Source organism: Leopardus geoffroyi, chromosome C2 (genome assembly GCF_018350155.1).
Source record: "Leopardus geoffroyi isolate Oge1 chromosome C2, O.geoffroyi_Oge1_pat1.0, whole genome shotgun sequence".
Lineage (NCBI taxonomy): Eukaryota > Metazoa > Chordata > Mammalia > Carnivora > Felidae > Leopardus > Leopardus geoffroyi.
The window spans coordinates 104,644,088-104,662,451 of record NC_059333.1 but is presented as its reverse complement, the minus strand read 5'-3'; the positions used below and the strand labels follow the sequence as shown (position 1 = coordinate 104,662,451).

Genomic DNA, 18,364 nt, shown 5'->3' with positions numbered 1-18,364 from the left:
TTTCAATTAGCTCGGTGTGGGGTGGGGAGTTGGGAGGATGGCATTTCTAAGTAAGTTACATTGAAGACTCAAAGAATGAGAAATAACCAAGCAGTGAAGGAAGGGGATGCAGGTAGAGGGGGTGAAGAAAGCATTCAGATAGACCAGCATGTGTGAAGAGCCTAAAGAAGAGAGAGCTATTGAAATGTTAGAGTTCAAAAACTTAAAAGAAGATGAGAGTATAATAACTAAGGGAGAAAATAAAGTGACAGAGGTAGGAGAAATAGATAGGGACCAGATGTGGCAAGGCCTTGAAAGTCTCAGTAAAGAGTTTGGAAGCTAAATGTGGTGGGAAGCTACTGAAGCAGAGGAGGGGCATCATTTCATTTTTTAAAAGAACCACACTGATTGTTTTATGAATTGGACAAGAGCAAAAGCAGAAATAAGGCAATCACTGTGGAGATGAGATTAATAATGAGGTAAATCATGTGCCCCAGATTTTTAACAGTGAGTAGAAAGTTAACAGAAAAGTAAGAATGGAGTGACATTAGCTAAATAATGTCATACTTACAACCCTAAGAGAAATTTCTCTTTCCAGGGATGCTGCTGCAGAAGCAAGCAAAGGCTGTTCCTTATCATGTGACATCCCCCCTTTCACATCACTGCTGACTGGGGTGGGGTGAAGGGAAAGCACCTGACTCAGGAAAAGCCAATCCATAAGCAGGCCAGTAAAAACAATGTTTCACCTTGGGCAGAGCTATATTAGCTCAGATTCTCCCAGTAATTGAACACAAAACTACACAAAGACTAGTAAGACCATTGATATCTGGGAAAAATAAAACTTAGCAACTGGGTTAGTGGCTGGCAGAGCAGCACAAAGAGTATCCATGAATTCCTACCACCAAGACACTCTTACCTGAGGTATGCTGCATAATGTGAGAATTGGCTCCTTAATTTTCCTAACATCCCACCTTATTTGACCTGGTCCGAATAAAAGGTGTTCTCTGCATTCTTAAAAGCTTAATCAAAGCAAGTACCTATTAGGTGGATTTTAATTTTACAGAAATTGAGGTTAAAAAAATTTATTAAGCTTTCCTAATGGCGTAGTTATTAAAATGTAACCCTAGGTCTTTCCACTCTAAAAATCCAGCATTTCCACAAACCTCAAAGGAAGAGTTACTGGACAGTAAACATTTAGGATGTCTTTTCTGTTCATGTTTGGGGCAAATTTGAGTTTAGGAAAGAAAGATAAGAGATCTACCACAACACTAGCTCAATTTATGTTAGGTTGAATATCCCCACAGGGTCAGTTTAGAGCAGGAATCTGAGAAATCTTGACTTGCTAGAATGTAAACTCCATGATAATTTAGCCAGTGTTATTCATTATTCTATCCTTACTGCTTACAACAGAACCTCAGACACAGGAACTGAATAAATATTTGCTGAACAAATAAATTCAACACAGAGAAGGGCAGATGGAGAAGTCGGTAAAAAGAGATAACAGGAGTTGACCTGTGACCCTTCGTTAGTGGAACGTTGTCACAGTCCCTATTTACTTCTAGGAAGCTTTTTTAAAAAGACATACAGCTTTATTGAGATATAATTCACACACCATACAATTCACTTAAAGTGTACAATTCAGTGGTTTTTTTACTATAAAGTTGCATATAAACCACCATCTAATTACATCTAATTACTGTCTTCACCATAAAAAGCCCCATACCCATTAGCAGTCATTCTCCATATGCCCCTTGTCCCAGGCCTCGGGAACTATTAATGTACTTTCTGTCTCTATGTGTTTGCCTATCCTGGACATTTCATGTAATTGAAATTATAGAGTATGGGATCCTTTATGACTGGCTTCTTTCAGGTAGCATAATACTTTCAAAGTTCATCATGGTATAGCATGCAGTGGTACTTCATTCCTTTTTATGGCAGAATAGTATTCCATTGTATGTATAGACCGTATTTTGTTTAGCCATTCATCAGTTGATGGACATTTGGGTTGTCTCTGTTTCAGCTACAATGGATAATGCTACTAGGAACATTCATGTGCAAGTTTTTGTGCAGACACTTGTTTTTAAATCTCTTGGGTGCTTTACCTACAGGTGGAATTGCTAGGTCACATGTTAACTATATAACTTTTTGAGGAACTGCCAAACTACATTCCAAGGTGGAATGCACCATTTTACATTCCAATCACCCATGTATGAGGCGTGCCCTTTCTCCATATCCTCACCAACACTTTTTATTGTTTTTGTTTACTTACTTTAATTTTCATACTTACTAAAGAACCCCTTCTAGCAGGTTGAAATGGTATATTATTGTTTTGATCTGCCATTTCCCTAATGAGTAACGATGTTGGTCTTTTTGTATTTGTTTATTGGTCCTAATTAAGCTTTTCCATCATTTGAGGGGAATACTGTTACTATTTTAAAGCAGGAGAACAAAAGGGAACTGGGAAAAATTATTCAAGACACCAAGAGAAAAAATGTGAACACTCAAAATTTTGGAGAAAACAGTTGATCAACAATGAGTTCAATTTTATAGATACGCTTGTAATACAACAAACATTCCCACATAATATTCAAAGGCAAAATAAGGAACCACTCTACATCTGTATTGAATGGTGCTGCTTTATAATTTTGTCTTCAGTAAATTTTTTCTTCCTTTCTTACTTACTCTCAACAGACCCCTCGTTCTTGTGACAAATCTGAGGGTTAAGTGAAATTACCAACATCCCTCCCCATCTACCCCCCCCCCCCCACACACACCTGGACACATGACATGTGACTTTTTGCTGGTCAATCACAGAACCATATTTCTCTACCCAAAGTGATTGAGGCATAAGCATGCAATCAAATCTTGATCAATCAGTCTTCCCTAGACTTTCACTAGAACTCTTATCACAATTAATGCCAGTTGTGGCCCTGGACTTACTGGGTTATGAAAGCTTATGTTTCAACTAATGTGAGCTGGGTTTCTTTTCCCTAAAACATAACTACATAGTATAAAAATGAGCTCTCTCGACCTAAAGCTATCAGACTTAACTTTTCACACTAACAACATTATGAAGAAAGAGTTCAGGGTGTCCTTAAAGCCACTATTTAGAGTAAAAAAAGACTGGGTTTCATACTTACTGAAGAACCAAGAATAATGTAACAATTACTTGAAAATATTAAGACTATATTTTGCTTGCTTTTCTGGACCAGCAACAGCTGAAAGTGAGTACAAAGGACCAGGGTAAAAAGGCAGGATGGGTGGCAAAGAGGATAGGGTCATTCAGTACAACCAAGCAGACACTACTTGTAAAGCTATCAGGATATAATTACCATTAACTAAATAAATTTATGTAATACCTACTTTAAGGAATCACGAAGACATTCTATAAAAACTAAAAGAAGTACTTGGGGTGCCTGGGTGGCTCAGTCTGTTAAGCATCAGACTCTTGGTTTCTGCTCAGGTCATGATCTCATGGTTTGTGAGTTTGAGCCCCACACTGGGCCCTGTGCTGACAGCCCAGAGCCTGCTTGGGATTCTCTCTCCCTCCCCATCTCTGCCCCTCCCCGCTCACTCTGTCTCTCTCAAAATAAATAAACTAAAAAAAAAACAAAAACAAAACAAAAAAACTAAAACAAGTATTATGAATAAATACTGAGCAACTAAACTTTTTTTTTTAATTACATTTCTTTATTTTTGAGAGGCAGACAGAGACAGAGCACCAGCGGGGGAGGGGCAGAGAGAGGGAGACACAGAATCCAAAGCAGGCTCCAGGCTCTGAGCTGTCAGCACAGAGCGCGATGCGGAGCTCAAACCCACGAAACGTGAGATCATGACCTGGGCCAAAGTCAGACACTCAACCGACTGAGACACCCAGGCGCCCCAGAACTAAACTTTTCATAAAAGAATAGGATGGGGTGCCTGAGATGCGCAGCTGGTTAAGCGTCTGGCTCTTGCTTTCAGGTCAGGTCATGTTGTCACAGTTTGTGAGACTGACTCCCACAATGGGCTCCATGCTGACAACGCGGAGCCTGCCTGGCATTCTCTCTCTCCCTCTCTCTGCTCCTCCCCTACTCACTAGCTCTCCCTCTCAAAAATAAATAAATAAACATTAAAAAAAAATAGGAAACTGAGAATATGATTTGCTTTCCAATATTAAAAATATGTCTACCACCAAATTATAAAACACCATATTATCTTAGGATTCTGACTTTTGTTAATAAAAGTTTAATAAAATACAGGTTTCTCAAAACAAATTATTGAAATTGTAACTTATGTTAGGTTTCATGTACAGTAAATTTACGGTAAAAGTGACAGCCAATAAAATTTTGTTCTAATAGTAAATAAACAGTAATAGAAAAAACTTAGATTTTAAATAGTCAAGCTACTCTTATATCACCAGCATGTCTATCACCTTAAGTCATTTTTCATCACAGGTACTAAACACTGTGAATTAGAACTATTTTCTGATTAAATTTACAATTTTGTGGAAAAACAGTTACAAACTACATAAAGTATTTACTAACCTACTTACAACACAGAATTAAAGAAATGAAGTCAGAAACTAGTAATTTTGCCACAATTTGGTTGAAGCACACAGGAGAAAGGCTTTCACGTGAGTGCTAATGAAGGGAAAAGGAAGCCTTCCCCAATTTATGTGATATGATTTGAGTTATGGTACACAGTGGTAAAAAAGGAACTGCAAACAAAATATTATTCTGACAGGGAACACAAGGGGTTATCTGGATAAAATGAACGATGAAGCAAGCTGGAAGAAATTTAAAAAAAGCCTCCATTCACTCTGCATATACTATATGCCGGGCACTATTAAGCATTTAAATGGTTTAGAAAGATTAAGTTAACTTCCATAACTATTAAATGGAAGAAACAGGGTTCATGTCCTGGTGTGACTCTATAGTCCATGTTCTCTAACTGTGATACTACAAAGTCTTTTTCCAGATCAAAACTATGTTCATCTTACTACTAATATTATCGTGCTAATATTTGCACTGCAGTGCAATGCAGCGGGTAAAACTGCTGGTGCTTGAGCATGAATTAAAGGCAATGTCACCAAGCTGTATAAGTACTCACTGTATTTCAGTTAAAAAAAAAAAAAAAAAAAAAAAGCCAGTTCACTTAATGTCCTTGATTAAACAGTAAAATATTACCTTTATTAAAAACCAGACTTTCTAAAATTTTGTGATAAAATGGGGATTACACATAAACCTCTTCTGCAAAATACCCACTTCTGCCATACGAGGACTGTCTCAAGGAGAAAGTTTTTGTGAGCTTGATTTGCAAACTGAACTAGTCATTTTTTTCCTGGAACACCATTTTTACTTGAAAGAACGACTGACAGACAAATTATGGCTATTCAGACAGAGTCTGGCAGATGTTTTCACAAAAATGAGCAAAGTGAGCTTATGGCTTCAAGGGAAACAACTACAGAGTTTCTTGCTAATGATAAAATTTGAGCTTTCAAATGAAAACAAGAATTTTGGAAAACCTGTATCCACCACTTTGAGCTTCACGAATGCCCAATATTTAAGATTTTTCTGATAACCTATTTGGTGACACTAACTGACAATAATTGTGAATTTTCATTATATAATAAAATGTGTCAGTATTTGGAAGATCTATATAATTCTGTGAACTAATATTTTCCAAATGACCAATACATGCTGTTACAAAATCAGGCATGGGCAAAAGATACATTCCAGGTGCAAGACAGACCTATAAATTCTAACATAACAGAGTATGAAAGGTTCACTGATGTGGCTTCAGATTCCATATTGCAACTAACCCTTAAGAAACTATTTTGTGGAGTTATTGTATAGAATCAAAAACAAAAATTTCCATAATTATCTGAAAAGCCTATTAAAACATCCTCCCTTTCCAACTGCCTATCTGTGTGAAGTTGGATACTCTTCATAAACTTCAACCAACATTAGCACAAAAGACTGAATTCAGAAACAGACATGAGAATCCAACTATCTTTTCTTATCCCATACATAAGATACACTTCAAAAAAAGTTAAACATGGTCATTCTTTTCACCAAATTTTTTGGGTTTTGGGAAATAAGTTATTTTTCATTAGAAATTTATGTTTCTATAAAATAGTTTCATGATTTTTTAGGAGTTAATATTTTTTAAAATTCTTAGTTTTAATTTCTGAAATGATAAATGTTGATAGAAACCCACAAACAAAGCTCTTTGAGGTTCTTAATTTTTTTTTTTTTTTTTCAACGTTTATTTATTTTTGGGACAGAGAGAGACACAGCATGAACGGGGGAGGGGCAGAGAGAGAGGGAGACACAGAATCGGAAACAGGCTCCAGGCTCTGAGCCATCAGCCCAGAGCCCGACGCGGGGCTCGAACTCACGGACCGCGAGATCGTGACCTGGCTGAAGTCGGACGCTTAACCGACTGCGCCACCCAGGCGCCCCGAGGTTCTTAATTTTTAACAGCATAAACACATCTTATGCTCCCAAAGCTTTTGAACTGAGGCCCTTAGAAGCACATACAGTATGTATCTGTCCTTATTTAACAGGTGCCAATACAGAGGTTGTTCTCACATTAACTGTAAAAAAACCAGGAGTCTCCCCTAGCCCTTTTACTAAATCTAAATAGCCTATAAATGTGTTCTCTAGAGTTTAAAGGTCACATTAGATATACTATTTCCAAAACTCTCTTTGGGAGAAAAGGAAACACTTATTGAATATCTACTATACCCATTTGACTATGCTTTTACATATAGCCTTTTAATCAACTTTCAGACCTGTATGAAGGCTGAAAGAAGTTAAAGACAAGTAATATGGTATGGTATAAATAGTACACACTTTACTTTGACATGTACCTGAACTAAAATCATTGCTTAAATGTGATGCTATTAAGTCAATTAACTGTAGAGATTTTTCTTCTATAAAATGAATAATTAATTCCTACTTATTAGATTGAGAGAAATGAGAATACAATTAAAAGCATATACAGTGTGTGCTCAAAAGTCAGTTCCCTTCAATCATACTTCTCTGCTCCAAAACTAAACCAGCAACTACCAAAATCATCATTCAAGGTTAGACTTGACCACAAGTTGTCATTTTATCACTATAGGCCTTAATTAAGTATATGAATGCTGCTCCAGAAAACACTTAAAAATATTCTGAGGACCCACAGTCACTAACAGGTATTAGACATCAATGCCTAAAAACTACCTACACATTTCTTCTAAAGTAATTTCATTCTTTTACAGCTAAATCACTCCTAAAATTCTCCCCAATCTTGTATATTCATTTGACTATGAAAAACAAAGACATTTTGATATCTCAAAGAAGATTATCAATGAAGCAATTCTGAAATCGACTGTCTTATAAACCAGGAAAGCTGGCAGGAAGCACAAAAACAATTATTTAATTCCTAACTATACTTCCATCAGATGTTTCATATTGTCACATGCTTGGACTATTATATGAAAAATTAGACAGTAGTTATTTTAAGTATAGTAAATATGTTCCAAGATTTGTGATGAGAGAGGTCAGTCTCTAAAAGTTAACAAGACTTAATAGCTTAACAATGCTTTTCACTCTGTACAGTTACAAACTACCAAAGCCATTTAACAACAACAAAATAGCTGATCAATTTATTAAACTCTTGCCAACCAAACAACTCTTTATTTCTAAAGTTCAAGCTGACTTCATACTTTATGTTGTGTGGACAATCACAAGTTTACAATCACATAACATTTTACTATTCTTTAATATTTAGGGTTTTTTTTAATTGTGTTTTTATAAGATCTAATTATTTTCTAACAGAATTTATGCTCTATTAGGCCCTGGATACTCTCAGAACTTGTATAAAAATCATGCAGATTTATTGGAAAGTCTACAAAAGAGTCGGCCCTCTACTTTTAAAACCTAAACTAGATGAGCTTAATTTGCTATATTTTGACATATACTTTATTTGAAATTTGGTCACTACACATTTCCTGTGTTGCATTCAGTGTACTTTTTCTATGGTTACTTTTCTTAAACTAATAATGATGATCCTTTGCCACACTGCAAGAAAGCATCTGAGTCTTTTTGTTTGTTTGTTTGTTTTTTAATTTTTTTTTTCAACGTTTATTTATTTTTGGGACAGAGAGAGACAGAGCATGAACAGGGGAGGGGCAGAGAGAGAGGGAGACACAGAATCGGAAACAGGCTCCAGGCTCTGAGCCATCAGCCCAGAGCCCGACGCGGGGCTCGAACTCACGGACCGCGAGATCGTGACCTGGCTGAAGTCGGACGCTTAACCGACTGCGCCACCCAGGCGCCCCAGAAAGCATCTGAGTCTTGAATATTACCTGAGATTCCTATAAATTATTTTACATGGATACTGACATATGCTTTCTTTAATGCTTTTGTGTTTCAAGAAGTTAGCATGACCACATTTTGGAATAGCCAGAATGGTAGGATGAAAGGTAATAATCAGTGTTGTATTTAAATCTCTAAATCAGTTTCAACTTCTAAAACTTAGAAATTATGACTTTAGAAGGGTCAATAATTCCCTGTGGCCAAACTGCCCTTCAATGAGCAATTACAGATCTCTACCTTAAAAACTTTCCCTGTTAATTATAAGTTCAATGTAACTTAAATTCTGTATGGACACAGAGGAAAAACAAAGAGCCAACTGCAAACTAGGGAATAAAAGAATCAATTACAATGAATCCTATTAAGTCACCCTAACCCCCTAGCAGAACAGCTAAAAGAGATAAAATGCTCAGAGAACTGCTAGGCATCTTCCTAACATTAACCCATTAATTTTCACAACACTCATGAAGCAGATGTTAAGTACCTCTAGTTTTACAGATGAGAGACTCATAAACCTGACTCTCTCAAGGTCACACACAAATTTACAGAATATGAGATTGCACTAAACTCTAAAACTTTGTACCCTATTAATTTCAAATCAAACAATGTTAGACCAAACTGAAAAGTGGTACAATTATCTCATTCTATATGCTATTCTATTTCTGTGCTGTCCAATAAGACAGCCAATAGCCTCACGTGGTTATTAAGCATCTGAAATGTAGCTAGTCCAAACTGAGATATGCTTTAAATGTAAAATACAAACCAGATTTTGAAGACTCTGGATGAAGAGAATACAAAATATCTCAATATTTTTTTACATTGCTGATTTTATATTGGTATTCTGGATGTACTGGATTAAACAAAATGTATTGACTAGCACTGGTCTATACTTCTTCATTAAAAACCTCCCAGTGAAACAGATGGCATCATTAAGACCTAAACCAAAAAGCAGTATTTTCTTAGAAACCGTTGTAGCAAAACATAGTAACCAATTTGTAGGGGAAGATTATGGGCATAGTAATTGTTCTGAGGCACAGACATATATGTAATTAATAAATACACAAAACAGGCCATTCTAGTGTTCTCCAAGGATAATAAAAGATGTTTCTATCTCACTACAGGTGATGTGACTAAAGAAGTGAGGAGAAAGTATGATTTTCCATTAATGTCATTTCCTTAGGTGGAAAAGTGAAAATATCACTATTCCTTTTGTACACACATGGTTATTAAAGTTACCAAAGGATGCATTTAAGGCACTATAAACTTCTCAAAAATATTTGGTTAATTTACATTTATTTAAAATTTTTTTTATTTCAGAAAGAGAGCATGGAAGGGAGGGAGAGGGGAAAGAGAGAAAGAGAGAGAGAGAGTGAGAGAGAGAGAAGAGAGGGATTCTCAAGGAGGCTCCACACTCAGCAAGGAGCCCAATGTGGGGTTTGATCCCACGAGCCTGGGACTGTGACTTGAGCCAAAAGCAAGAGTTGGATGCTCAACTAACTGAGCCATCCAGGTGCTCCTATTTATGGTTACTTTTAAAAATCACTCATAATATTGTTTGAATAGAGACAGCACAATCTGACTAAATAAGAGATTCACGATAAGAGGAAACATCAATTTACCAAAAAAAAAAAAAAAAAAAAAAAAAAAAAAGTCACTTTAAACAGTTTGGCAATCCCAGAAAAGGTTACACATAAAGTCACCCTACGATCCAATTAATTCCACTCCTCAGTATATAACCAAAAGAAATGAAAACACAGTTCCACACAAAATGTGTAAGTAAATGTTCATAGCAGCATTATGAATAATAGCTACAAAGTGGAAACAATGCAAATGGCCATCCACTGATGGATAAACAAAATGTGATATATCCATAGTTTGGAATATTATTTAGCAATTATTCAGCCACTAAAAGGAAGGAAGCACTGTTACATTTTCGTTACATGTGTGAACTTTGAAAGCATTATGCTACCTAAAAGCAGCCACTCACAAAAGATCACATACTGTATAACTCCATTTACAGGAAATGTCCAAAATAGACAAATCTAGAGACACAGAGAGTAACTGGGAAATAGAGATTGCTCTTGAGTTAGAATTTCTTTTTGTAGTGATAAAAATGTTCTAAGATTGATTGTGCTAATGGTTGCACAATTATGTGAAAACACCAAAAACCACTTTAAATAAGTGAATGATGTGGTATATGAATTACATTTCAATGAAGTTGTTTAAAAAAAAATTGCCAGAAATGTAGAGGGGAAAGGATTAGAACCTGTCAAGCATCTAATTGCTATTTTTTTGGATTCTGTCACTAGTGGTATTTATACTTTTAAATTCTGTAATTTTTTTTCGTTCTAAATACAGATATTAGTAAAAAAATTTCCTTCACATCATTACACAACGAGGTAAACTTAATAAGAAAATCACAAACTGGACACTTAAAATGGTGATTACTATAGCATATGAATTACCTCAATAAAGATGTTAAAAATTTTCATTTAGAAAAAGGGATCACAGGATAATGTCTCACGTTAACCTTAAAACAGTCACAGAATGAAGAGCCACAGTCACAGCTCCTCAAACTATGAAAACCACTAAAAACAGCACCAACTACTTTAGAGACTGAATGGCTTTGTGAAAAGCCCAGAAAATAGTTACTATCTCAGTCAAGCAAATGCTCACAGTTCAGAAACAGGTGATGGGAATTTGAAGATCTCAGTATAAAAAAGTACAGAGGAACAACATAAAAAATACTTCACTTTCTTTTCAAAGCTAAATTCCTGATTCAGACGCAGGATTGAACTATTAAAAAAAAAAAAAAACAAACCCACCTCGATTTACCTAGACTCTTAAAACTAAAAGCGACGTCTTCTATCGAAAATCTGTGTTGTGTGTGTATGATTTCACCCTCACACTTCATGTAGCCTAACAACCTCAGGAGCAGCTGTATCGAAGATAATGAAGGGTGGGGGTTTTTTTCGCCCTTTTAAAATAATAAAACGTTATGGTGCCATTCCATAACCCACCCCATCCCCCCACTACCACCACCAGCAGGTGGAGGGAAAGGATACTGTAGACTAGAGGATGACAGCTTTGTATAACCCTGTGGACTTTATATATAAGAATGCAGCTGGTGGTCTCTCAGGAGGGGATAAAGAGATTTGTGAGCAAGCTGAAATAAGGGGTATTCTTTGCCTGGAAGAGGGCACACCGTGAGCCACATCTTGAATCAGCTATATCCAGAGTAAAACACAGGCCGCTGGAAGGCACTGTTAGCATCACCAGGATGGCCTCTCACGCCGGGGGTGTTTTTTTCAACGGAGAAGTTGACTCCTGTAGTTTGGATATTGGGGGGAGGCAGGGGTAAAGCGGGAGTCGGGAAGACCAGAAAAAATGCCTTTAAGTGGAGACGCGGACCCCGCAGGGGAAGTTCCGAGCCCCACTCCGTCGCCACACACTTGTCCCCCCACCTCCCACCGCCCTCCTTTTCGCGGCGCTAGACGTCGGGACCCGGGGGAGAGCCGGAATCTCCGCCGCTGCCGGGGCTGGGGCCGCAGCCCGGCCGAAGCGGCGCGGCACACGCACGCCTCCTCCGCACTCGCCGCGCCCGGCCTCCCTGCCGCGCGGCCCAGCCCCTCGCACCCGCGCCGGGCCGGCTCCCCCCGGCAGGCCTAGGCCGCGCCGGCCGTACCCCAGCACCTCGCTCCCCGGCGGAGGTGGACCAGGCCCGACACAAACTTCCCGGCGCGTTCACAGAGGCGTCACGGACGGGCCGGCCCCCAGCGCCATTCCCCCGCGGCCCGGCGGCGGCACCCGCCCCTACTCCCCACACTGGGAGTCCCGGCGGAGATCGGCCCGAGGCCCAAAGCCCCCACCCCTCCGGCGCCCCCGAGTTTACCTCCAAGTCGCGGCCTTTGTTCTTGAAATTCTTGAGCCGTTGGTTGTCCAGTTTCTCGTTGTCCGCCATGGCCGGGCCGGTGACTCCTTCCCCCGCCCGGGCCCCGCGGGATCCGCCCCAACCACCACGCCGCACCGACACTCCCAGGAACCGGGCCGCCGCCTGAGCTGCAATGCTCGCCGGGCCGCCGCTTCCTTCCTCCTCTCACCTGCCTCCGCCTTGGCCTTCTCCTCCTCTCCCCGCCCGCCCCCCCCCCGCCCTAACCCCAGCGCGACGGCAGCTCCAGAGAAGACAACTGCGGGGCCGGGCGGCGGCAACGGCGGCGGAATGTGCTGCCGGCTGAGAGGGGGAGGCAGCCTCGATCTGAGGGCCCCGGAGTCGCGGCCACGCCCATCACCGCCAGCCCAGCTCGCCGATTGGCCAGCCAGGCTCCCGTGCGCTCGACCAATCAAAAAGGACGATGGAGAGCGGGGGCGGAAGAGAAAACGGAAAGGGGAAGAGAGCGGCGCCGGGAGGGAGGGCCGGAGGACTGTAAGGCTGGGAGGGGCGCGGCGGGCGCAGGGCGGGGAGGGACCACGTGCCTCCGGAGCAACCCGGAGGAAGCGAAAGAGAATTGGACGACTTGAAGGGAGGCGGGGAAGGGGAGGCCGGGGTAGGAGTTGGTTTGCTCTTGTCGGGGCTGCCCCAGACCTCTGTGTTCCAGGATTGCAGCAGAGTTAAGTACATACTTCTTTGTCGGGTGCGCCCTCTCTTCTAGGGCATTCCTTTCGCGCTCTATTGGCTTTACAGGAAGTGGGAGCTGCGCCTCGGCTCAGTTCGCCGGGACACGCCTTCCCGTCCTCCCAGCCCCCAGCCGGCCCCAAACCCAACTCCATTCCCAGGTTGGGGGGTTCCCGCTGTGTGAGGGCTGGGCCTCGGGGTTTGGACCGGCAGGGGTTTGGACCGGCAGGGGTGACTTGCGTTCGGGAGTCGCAGCGGAAAGCGAGAAAGGCAGTGGGTGGAAAAGGGAAAGGATGCATTTGACAAATCATTCATCTCTTCAGACCAAGTCCCCGCAACAGGTAGGAACTTGGAAGCGCAGATGATACGGTGATGGTACCGCCTCTTAGGTATTTCGTTTTAGAAAGTTAAAGAAGCTACTTGGCCACAAAGTACTAACTTCTGGAAGACGGGGATTGTGGCACCTGACATAATATAGTGTTGTAACTGTTGAGAAATGAAATGAATTCCCAAAGAAATACATTTCTATCAGGAATGTTATTACTATAGGCAGAAATAAAACAAACTACAAAGGAACGTATTCAAATGCTTAAGAAAATGGGAGAAGGAAATGGTTTAAAAATACATTTACCAACGAATAGCGCCTCAAATGTGCAGGGAAACGAAGTAGGCAGCAGCGAGCAACTCAGGTCGGAAGGAAAGGGGGCGGTGTAGGAGTATTGGGCGCCTTTAAATTTGGCAAGGTATGGGGATTTCTTTCGAGAACTTTTACTCCTCGCCCGCCTCCTTTCTCCTACTTCTTTACTAATGTACATATATATACATATATATATGTATATGTATATATATGAGTAGAACAACGTACTGAGAGATAAAACCTTTAAAATGAGAATAATACTTGAAAGTTCTCAGTACTTTGTATACTTTCAGCCGCCTAGGCAAACAGAAGCTGTACCTGGAAATAATTCACCCTGAAGGTTAACTTGAATGTAAGTTCATTGCCGATCTTAAAATATAAATGAAGTTCATTATAGATCCTTATTCACCAAAGAATAATTTAATTGAAGTAACATTGCACACTGGAGCACTGGTGTTTTCAAAATAAGTTTAGTTGAAAAGCTGGAATATATGTGTGTGTCACCATTACGGATTTTTGTCATGAGCAGGATTCTAGAAAACCTACTGCTGGTGAATTCCCACGCTATGAATAGAAGTTATCTTGTCAATACGCATGTATAGATGAATATTTTGTACTTCTTGGAATAAATTCCATGATAGCTTTCAAGATAAAGTTTATGAAATCGTCTATCATTCTATGTCTTTATTTCTCGCAGCTACAACTGATTGTCTCCGGTAGTTAAACAACTTCGCAAAACTCTTTGCAGAATACTCCTAAGAGAAGGGTGTGACCACAGTTACCCACTGTAAAAGAGGCAGTACAAATAGGGAATAACCACAAAGTGATTTAGTTTCTATTATTATTATTTAATGTCTTTCGAAGGTCTTTGGCATGTCTCCAAAGTCAAGGAATGAATGTGTTTTGTTCTCTATCATGTATTCAGAAACTAGTAGTGCTTGGCACATAGTATGCCCTCAGTGACTTTGACAAATATAGGACTTGAATCTAAGTTTCTTTGAATGTATATTCCATAAGTTAAAAAACAAGCTAACACTTCTTGATTAAGAAATGGATTGAGGGTTGTCTGGGTGGCTCTGTTGGTTAAGTGCTCAATTTTATCTCAGGTCATGATTTCCTGGTTCTTTGAGCCCTGCATCAGGCTCTGCACTATCAGTATCTCTCTCTCTCTCTCTCTCTCTGCCCCTCCCCCACTCACTCTATTTCAAAATAAATAAAGAAACTTAAAAAAAAAAAAAGAATGTGGATTGAGAGGTGCCTGGGTGGCTAAGTTGGTTAAGCATCCCACTCTTGATTTTGCTTCAGGTCATGATCTCACAGTTTGTGAGATTGAGCCCTGTGTCAGGCTGAGAGCACCTAACTGGCTTGGGATTCTTTCTCTCCATCCCCCACTGGCCCGTGCCCTCTCTCTCTTTTTCTCTCTTTCAAATAAATGAAATATTCTTTTTTTTTAATTTTTTTTTTCAACGTTTATTTATTTTTGGGACAGAGAGAGACAGAGCATGAACGGGGGAGGGGCAGAGAGAGAGGGAGACACAGAATCGGAAACAGGCTCCAGGCTCTGAGCCATCAGCCCATAGCCTGACGCGGGGCTCGAACTCACGGACCGCGAGATCGTGACCTGGCTGAAGTCGGACGCTTAACCGACTGCGCCACCCAGGCGCCCCTGAAATATTTTTTTTAAAAAAGAATGTGGATTGAGTTGTTATTGCTTTTAATTTATACTGGGTCCCTCCTAAGAATTCTTAATTTGGTATCTGCTTCTTCCAGGGATAAAGCTTAGGAGTAGATCAGACATAGGTTTCAGAACAGACCCCCCAACATATTTAAAAATAGTTGTGACACACTTTGGTAAGAGGAACAATTATCCTTAATTATAATGCTTAGGTAGTCTGTTTGATGGCCTAAATTTTTCATTTGAAGTTATAACTACCTGTTCTGTACTTCCAGTCCTTCCTAAATAGAATATACACAATTTATCAGACGGGTAAAGAAGTTCCTCCAAGAGTTGGTAATAGCTCTTAAATGCAGATTGGCAACCTAATTGGCAAGATATGGTAGCTCTAACTGTAGTTAGGAGATTTCAGAAATTTAATTTGCTGAATTAAGGAAGTATATGCAGCCATTAATACAATTTCAACAGACTGTTTCACAAATGTTTTTGTGTATATGAAATATAGTCATAATCAAACTACAAAACTTATATATAATATATAACACCTGTTTTTAAATAGGATATTTAGTGTCTGCTAACTTCATATCTTGACTTGTTACTACTTTAGTGTAAAAAAGTCTAAAATATTATAGAGCATGAATGTATCATGAAATTCTCCTTAGTCACTTTCAGAATAAAAAACTTTCTTTGTTCTGCAGCAGAGATTTGTGAAAGGATTCGTGAAGCTTTACACAAGTTTTAGTTGATCAAATGTAATTTTAAAAAGAATTATAATTGATAATTCTTTCATTTAAGAAGTTGGGAGTATTCTGATACATACATTAAATTGAAGTTAGCAGAGTGTTTCTTTATAATATGGATCTTATGGTTTCTGTTTGGGGAATTATATACTGGGTTATGTACTGGGTACATACAATTATGTACTGGGTAGTATTTGCTGAAACAGGAAGCAATTATATATATTGCTAAATTTTTTTAATCAGGTTTTTTTTTAGATTTGAGAGAGAGTGTGTGAGCTGGGGAGAGAGAGAGAGGGAGAGAGAGAAAGAATCTTAAGTAGGCTCCACACTCAGCACAGAGTGCAACACAGCGCTCCATCCCACGACCCTGGGATCATGATCTGAGCCAAAATCAAGAGTCTCACACTCAACTGACTGAGCCACCCAGATGCCTCTGTTGCTAAATCTTAACTAAAATGTAATTTGTGTTTTTTATAGTTGGACTCGTTCTTTTTTTGAAAGACAAACACTGGACCTTTGGTAATATACCTTAATTTTCTTAGGAAAACATAGTTCATCAAGAATTGGGAGACTTCATTCATTCCTCTTTATTGCCAAGACTTTTCTGACTTACAACTTAAGGAGCTTAGGAAAAAACAAGCAAATAAACAAAAAACTACGTCTTTACTTGGACTGAAGTTCCTGAATGGTAAGAGATGATGAATTAAAAAGCTAGCTGTTGGTGTTAATTTGATTGAGAGAAATGAACCACATAGTTTTTCTTTAACTTAGTTTTTAAGTTTATTTTTTACTAATTAATTGGAGGAAACTTATAATTAATATGTGTATAAGTCATTGATGACTAGTGGATATCTATTTGTATTGCTACTAAGCAAACATGGTTAGATTACCTAAAGCTTTTTTTTACTTGCTTTTTTATTTGGGCCTAAAATATGTTTTTAATTTTTAAAAAATAACTACTACAGCCATTTAAGAAGCCAAATAGTCAGGAAGATTGATCATGTGATACAGAAGTGTTTCTCAAACAGAGTTTTTGGAACTCCCCAAACTTAGTAAATGTTTGTTTAAAAAAAGTTTCTTGGTCTAACAATTTTAGGAACTTAGAGAATGGGTGGCAGTGGGAACTTTAAGACATTAGTGTTAAGCAGAAGACTATTTGGAAACTTGAAATCAGTGAGCCTAGAATGATCATTATCACTCAATTTAAAAATTTTGTGTTAATAGCATCAACTAAGTATAATAACTTACAAATTGGTAGTGTTTCAGAAGTTTGCTTGAAGATTAGTTCTTTGCAATATGTCCATAGAACATAGTCACAATTAGTGGGTAGGTGTCCAGGTTAGTCCACAAAGGCTTTTTTTTTTTTTTTTTTTTTTTAAGTTTATTTATTTATCTAGCGAGGCAGAGAAGGGCAGAAGGAGAAGGAGGAGGAGGAGGAGAGAGAATCCCAAGCAGGCTCTGCACTGTCAGCAGAGCCCAGTGTGGGGCTTGATCTCATGACTGTGAGATCATGACCTGAGCTGAAATCAAGAGTCTGACACCCAACCGACTGGGCCACCCAGGAGCCCCCACAAAGGCTTATTTATTTAATCTATAAAGTACTTATGTGAACATCACAGAACCTAATCACATTATGTGGCAATATTTCTATGAGGAAAATATTTGGATTTACAATTTTGATCCAGAAGAGCACATCTTTTTGTCTTTGCCTTTGTGCACAAGGAACTGTGTTAGGTAATGAAGTTACAGGGATTACAGTGTTCCTTACACTAGAATTCCATGCATCAGACATTCTCCAAGTTCATACCTTACCTGATATTATGGGAGCCTGGCCTAGCTCTCACCAGACTCCCCTGGCTTCCAGTAGCCCACATTGGTAAAGAGGAAGGTTAGGATTCTAGGGACTGATAAATAAGGAACTGGGGGTGGATGAGGTGCCCAACCTCTTGCCCCAACACTTCTCACTTCAGGTAAACTCCCTACCCCTATTTTTTTTTTCACTTTTTTATTTCTAAATAATTACAGATTCACAGGAGTTAAAAAAAATGTACAAGGAGGTCCTATATACCCTTCACTCAGCCCCCCGTCTATTGGTAGCATCTTGTATAACTATTATACACTATCAAAACTAGGAGATCGATATTAATACAATACACAGAGCTTATTCAGACAGGAGGAAAGACATTAGAATATAAAGAATGTATGAAAGTGTCAAGGACTGCCCATGTACTGGAACCTCTTATAACGCTATGCTTTATAAGAAAGAATGTTGTAATGACAGTAATAATTATATTGAATACTTAGCAAACTCTAGGCCTAGGTGTTTTATGTACATGTAATATTTTATTATTATCATTGTTCTTATTTGTATTTCTA

General features: G+C 39.2%; 1 protein-coding gene and 1 long non-coding RNA gene across 11 annotated transcripts in view; one reads left to right on the top strand and one right to left on the bottom strand.

The window, feature by feature from the left end:
- The window catches only part of KPNA4 (karyopherin subunit alpha 4), a 70,071-nt gene extending 57,462 nt beyond the window's left edge, over positions 1–12,609 (bottom strand). Inside the window, exons 1-2 of one of the 3 annotated variants that reach the window (XM_045503098.1) lie at positions 12,217–12,327; positions 11,514–11,651 (exon numbers count right to left, since the gene is read on the bottom strand). In XM_045503098.1, coding sequence (XP_045359054.1) covers positions 11,514–11,597 — 84 coding nt within the window. In that variant the 5' untranslated portion in view covers positions 11,598–11,651; positions 12,217–12,327. Of the gene's footprint in view, positions 1–11,513; positions 11,652–12,216 lie in introns of those variants that run through there. The other 2 variants (XM_045503099.1, XM_045503100.1) reach the window with 2 other exon arrangements.
- A 206-nt stretch (positions 12,610–12,815) lies between these two features.
- Positions 12,816–18,364, top strand: part of LOC123611307 — a 71,618-nt gene continuing 66,069 nt past the window's right edge. For 6 of the 8 annotated variants that reach the window (XR_006718555.1, XR_006718553.1, XR_006718554.1 and 3 more), the window contains exons 1-2: positions 12,816–13,277; positions 16,531–16,676. This is a non-coding gene — a long non-coding RNA (uncharacterized LOC123611307). The remainder of the gene's footprint in view (positions 13,278–16,530; positions 16,677–18,364) is intronic. The other 2 variants (XR_006718550.1, XR_006718549.1) reach the window with 2 other exon arrangements.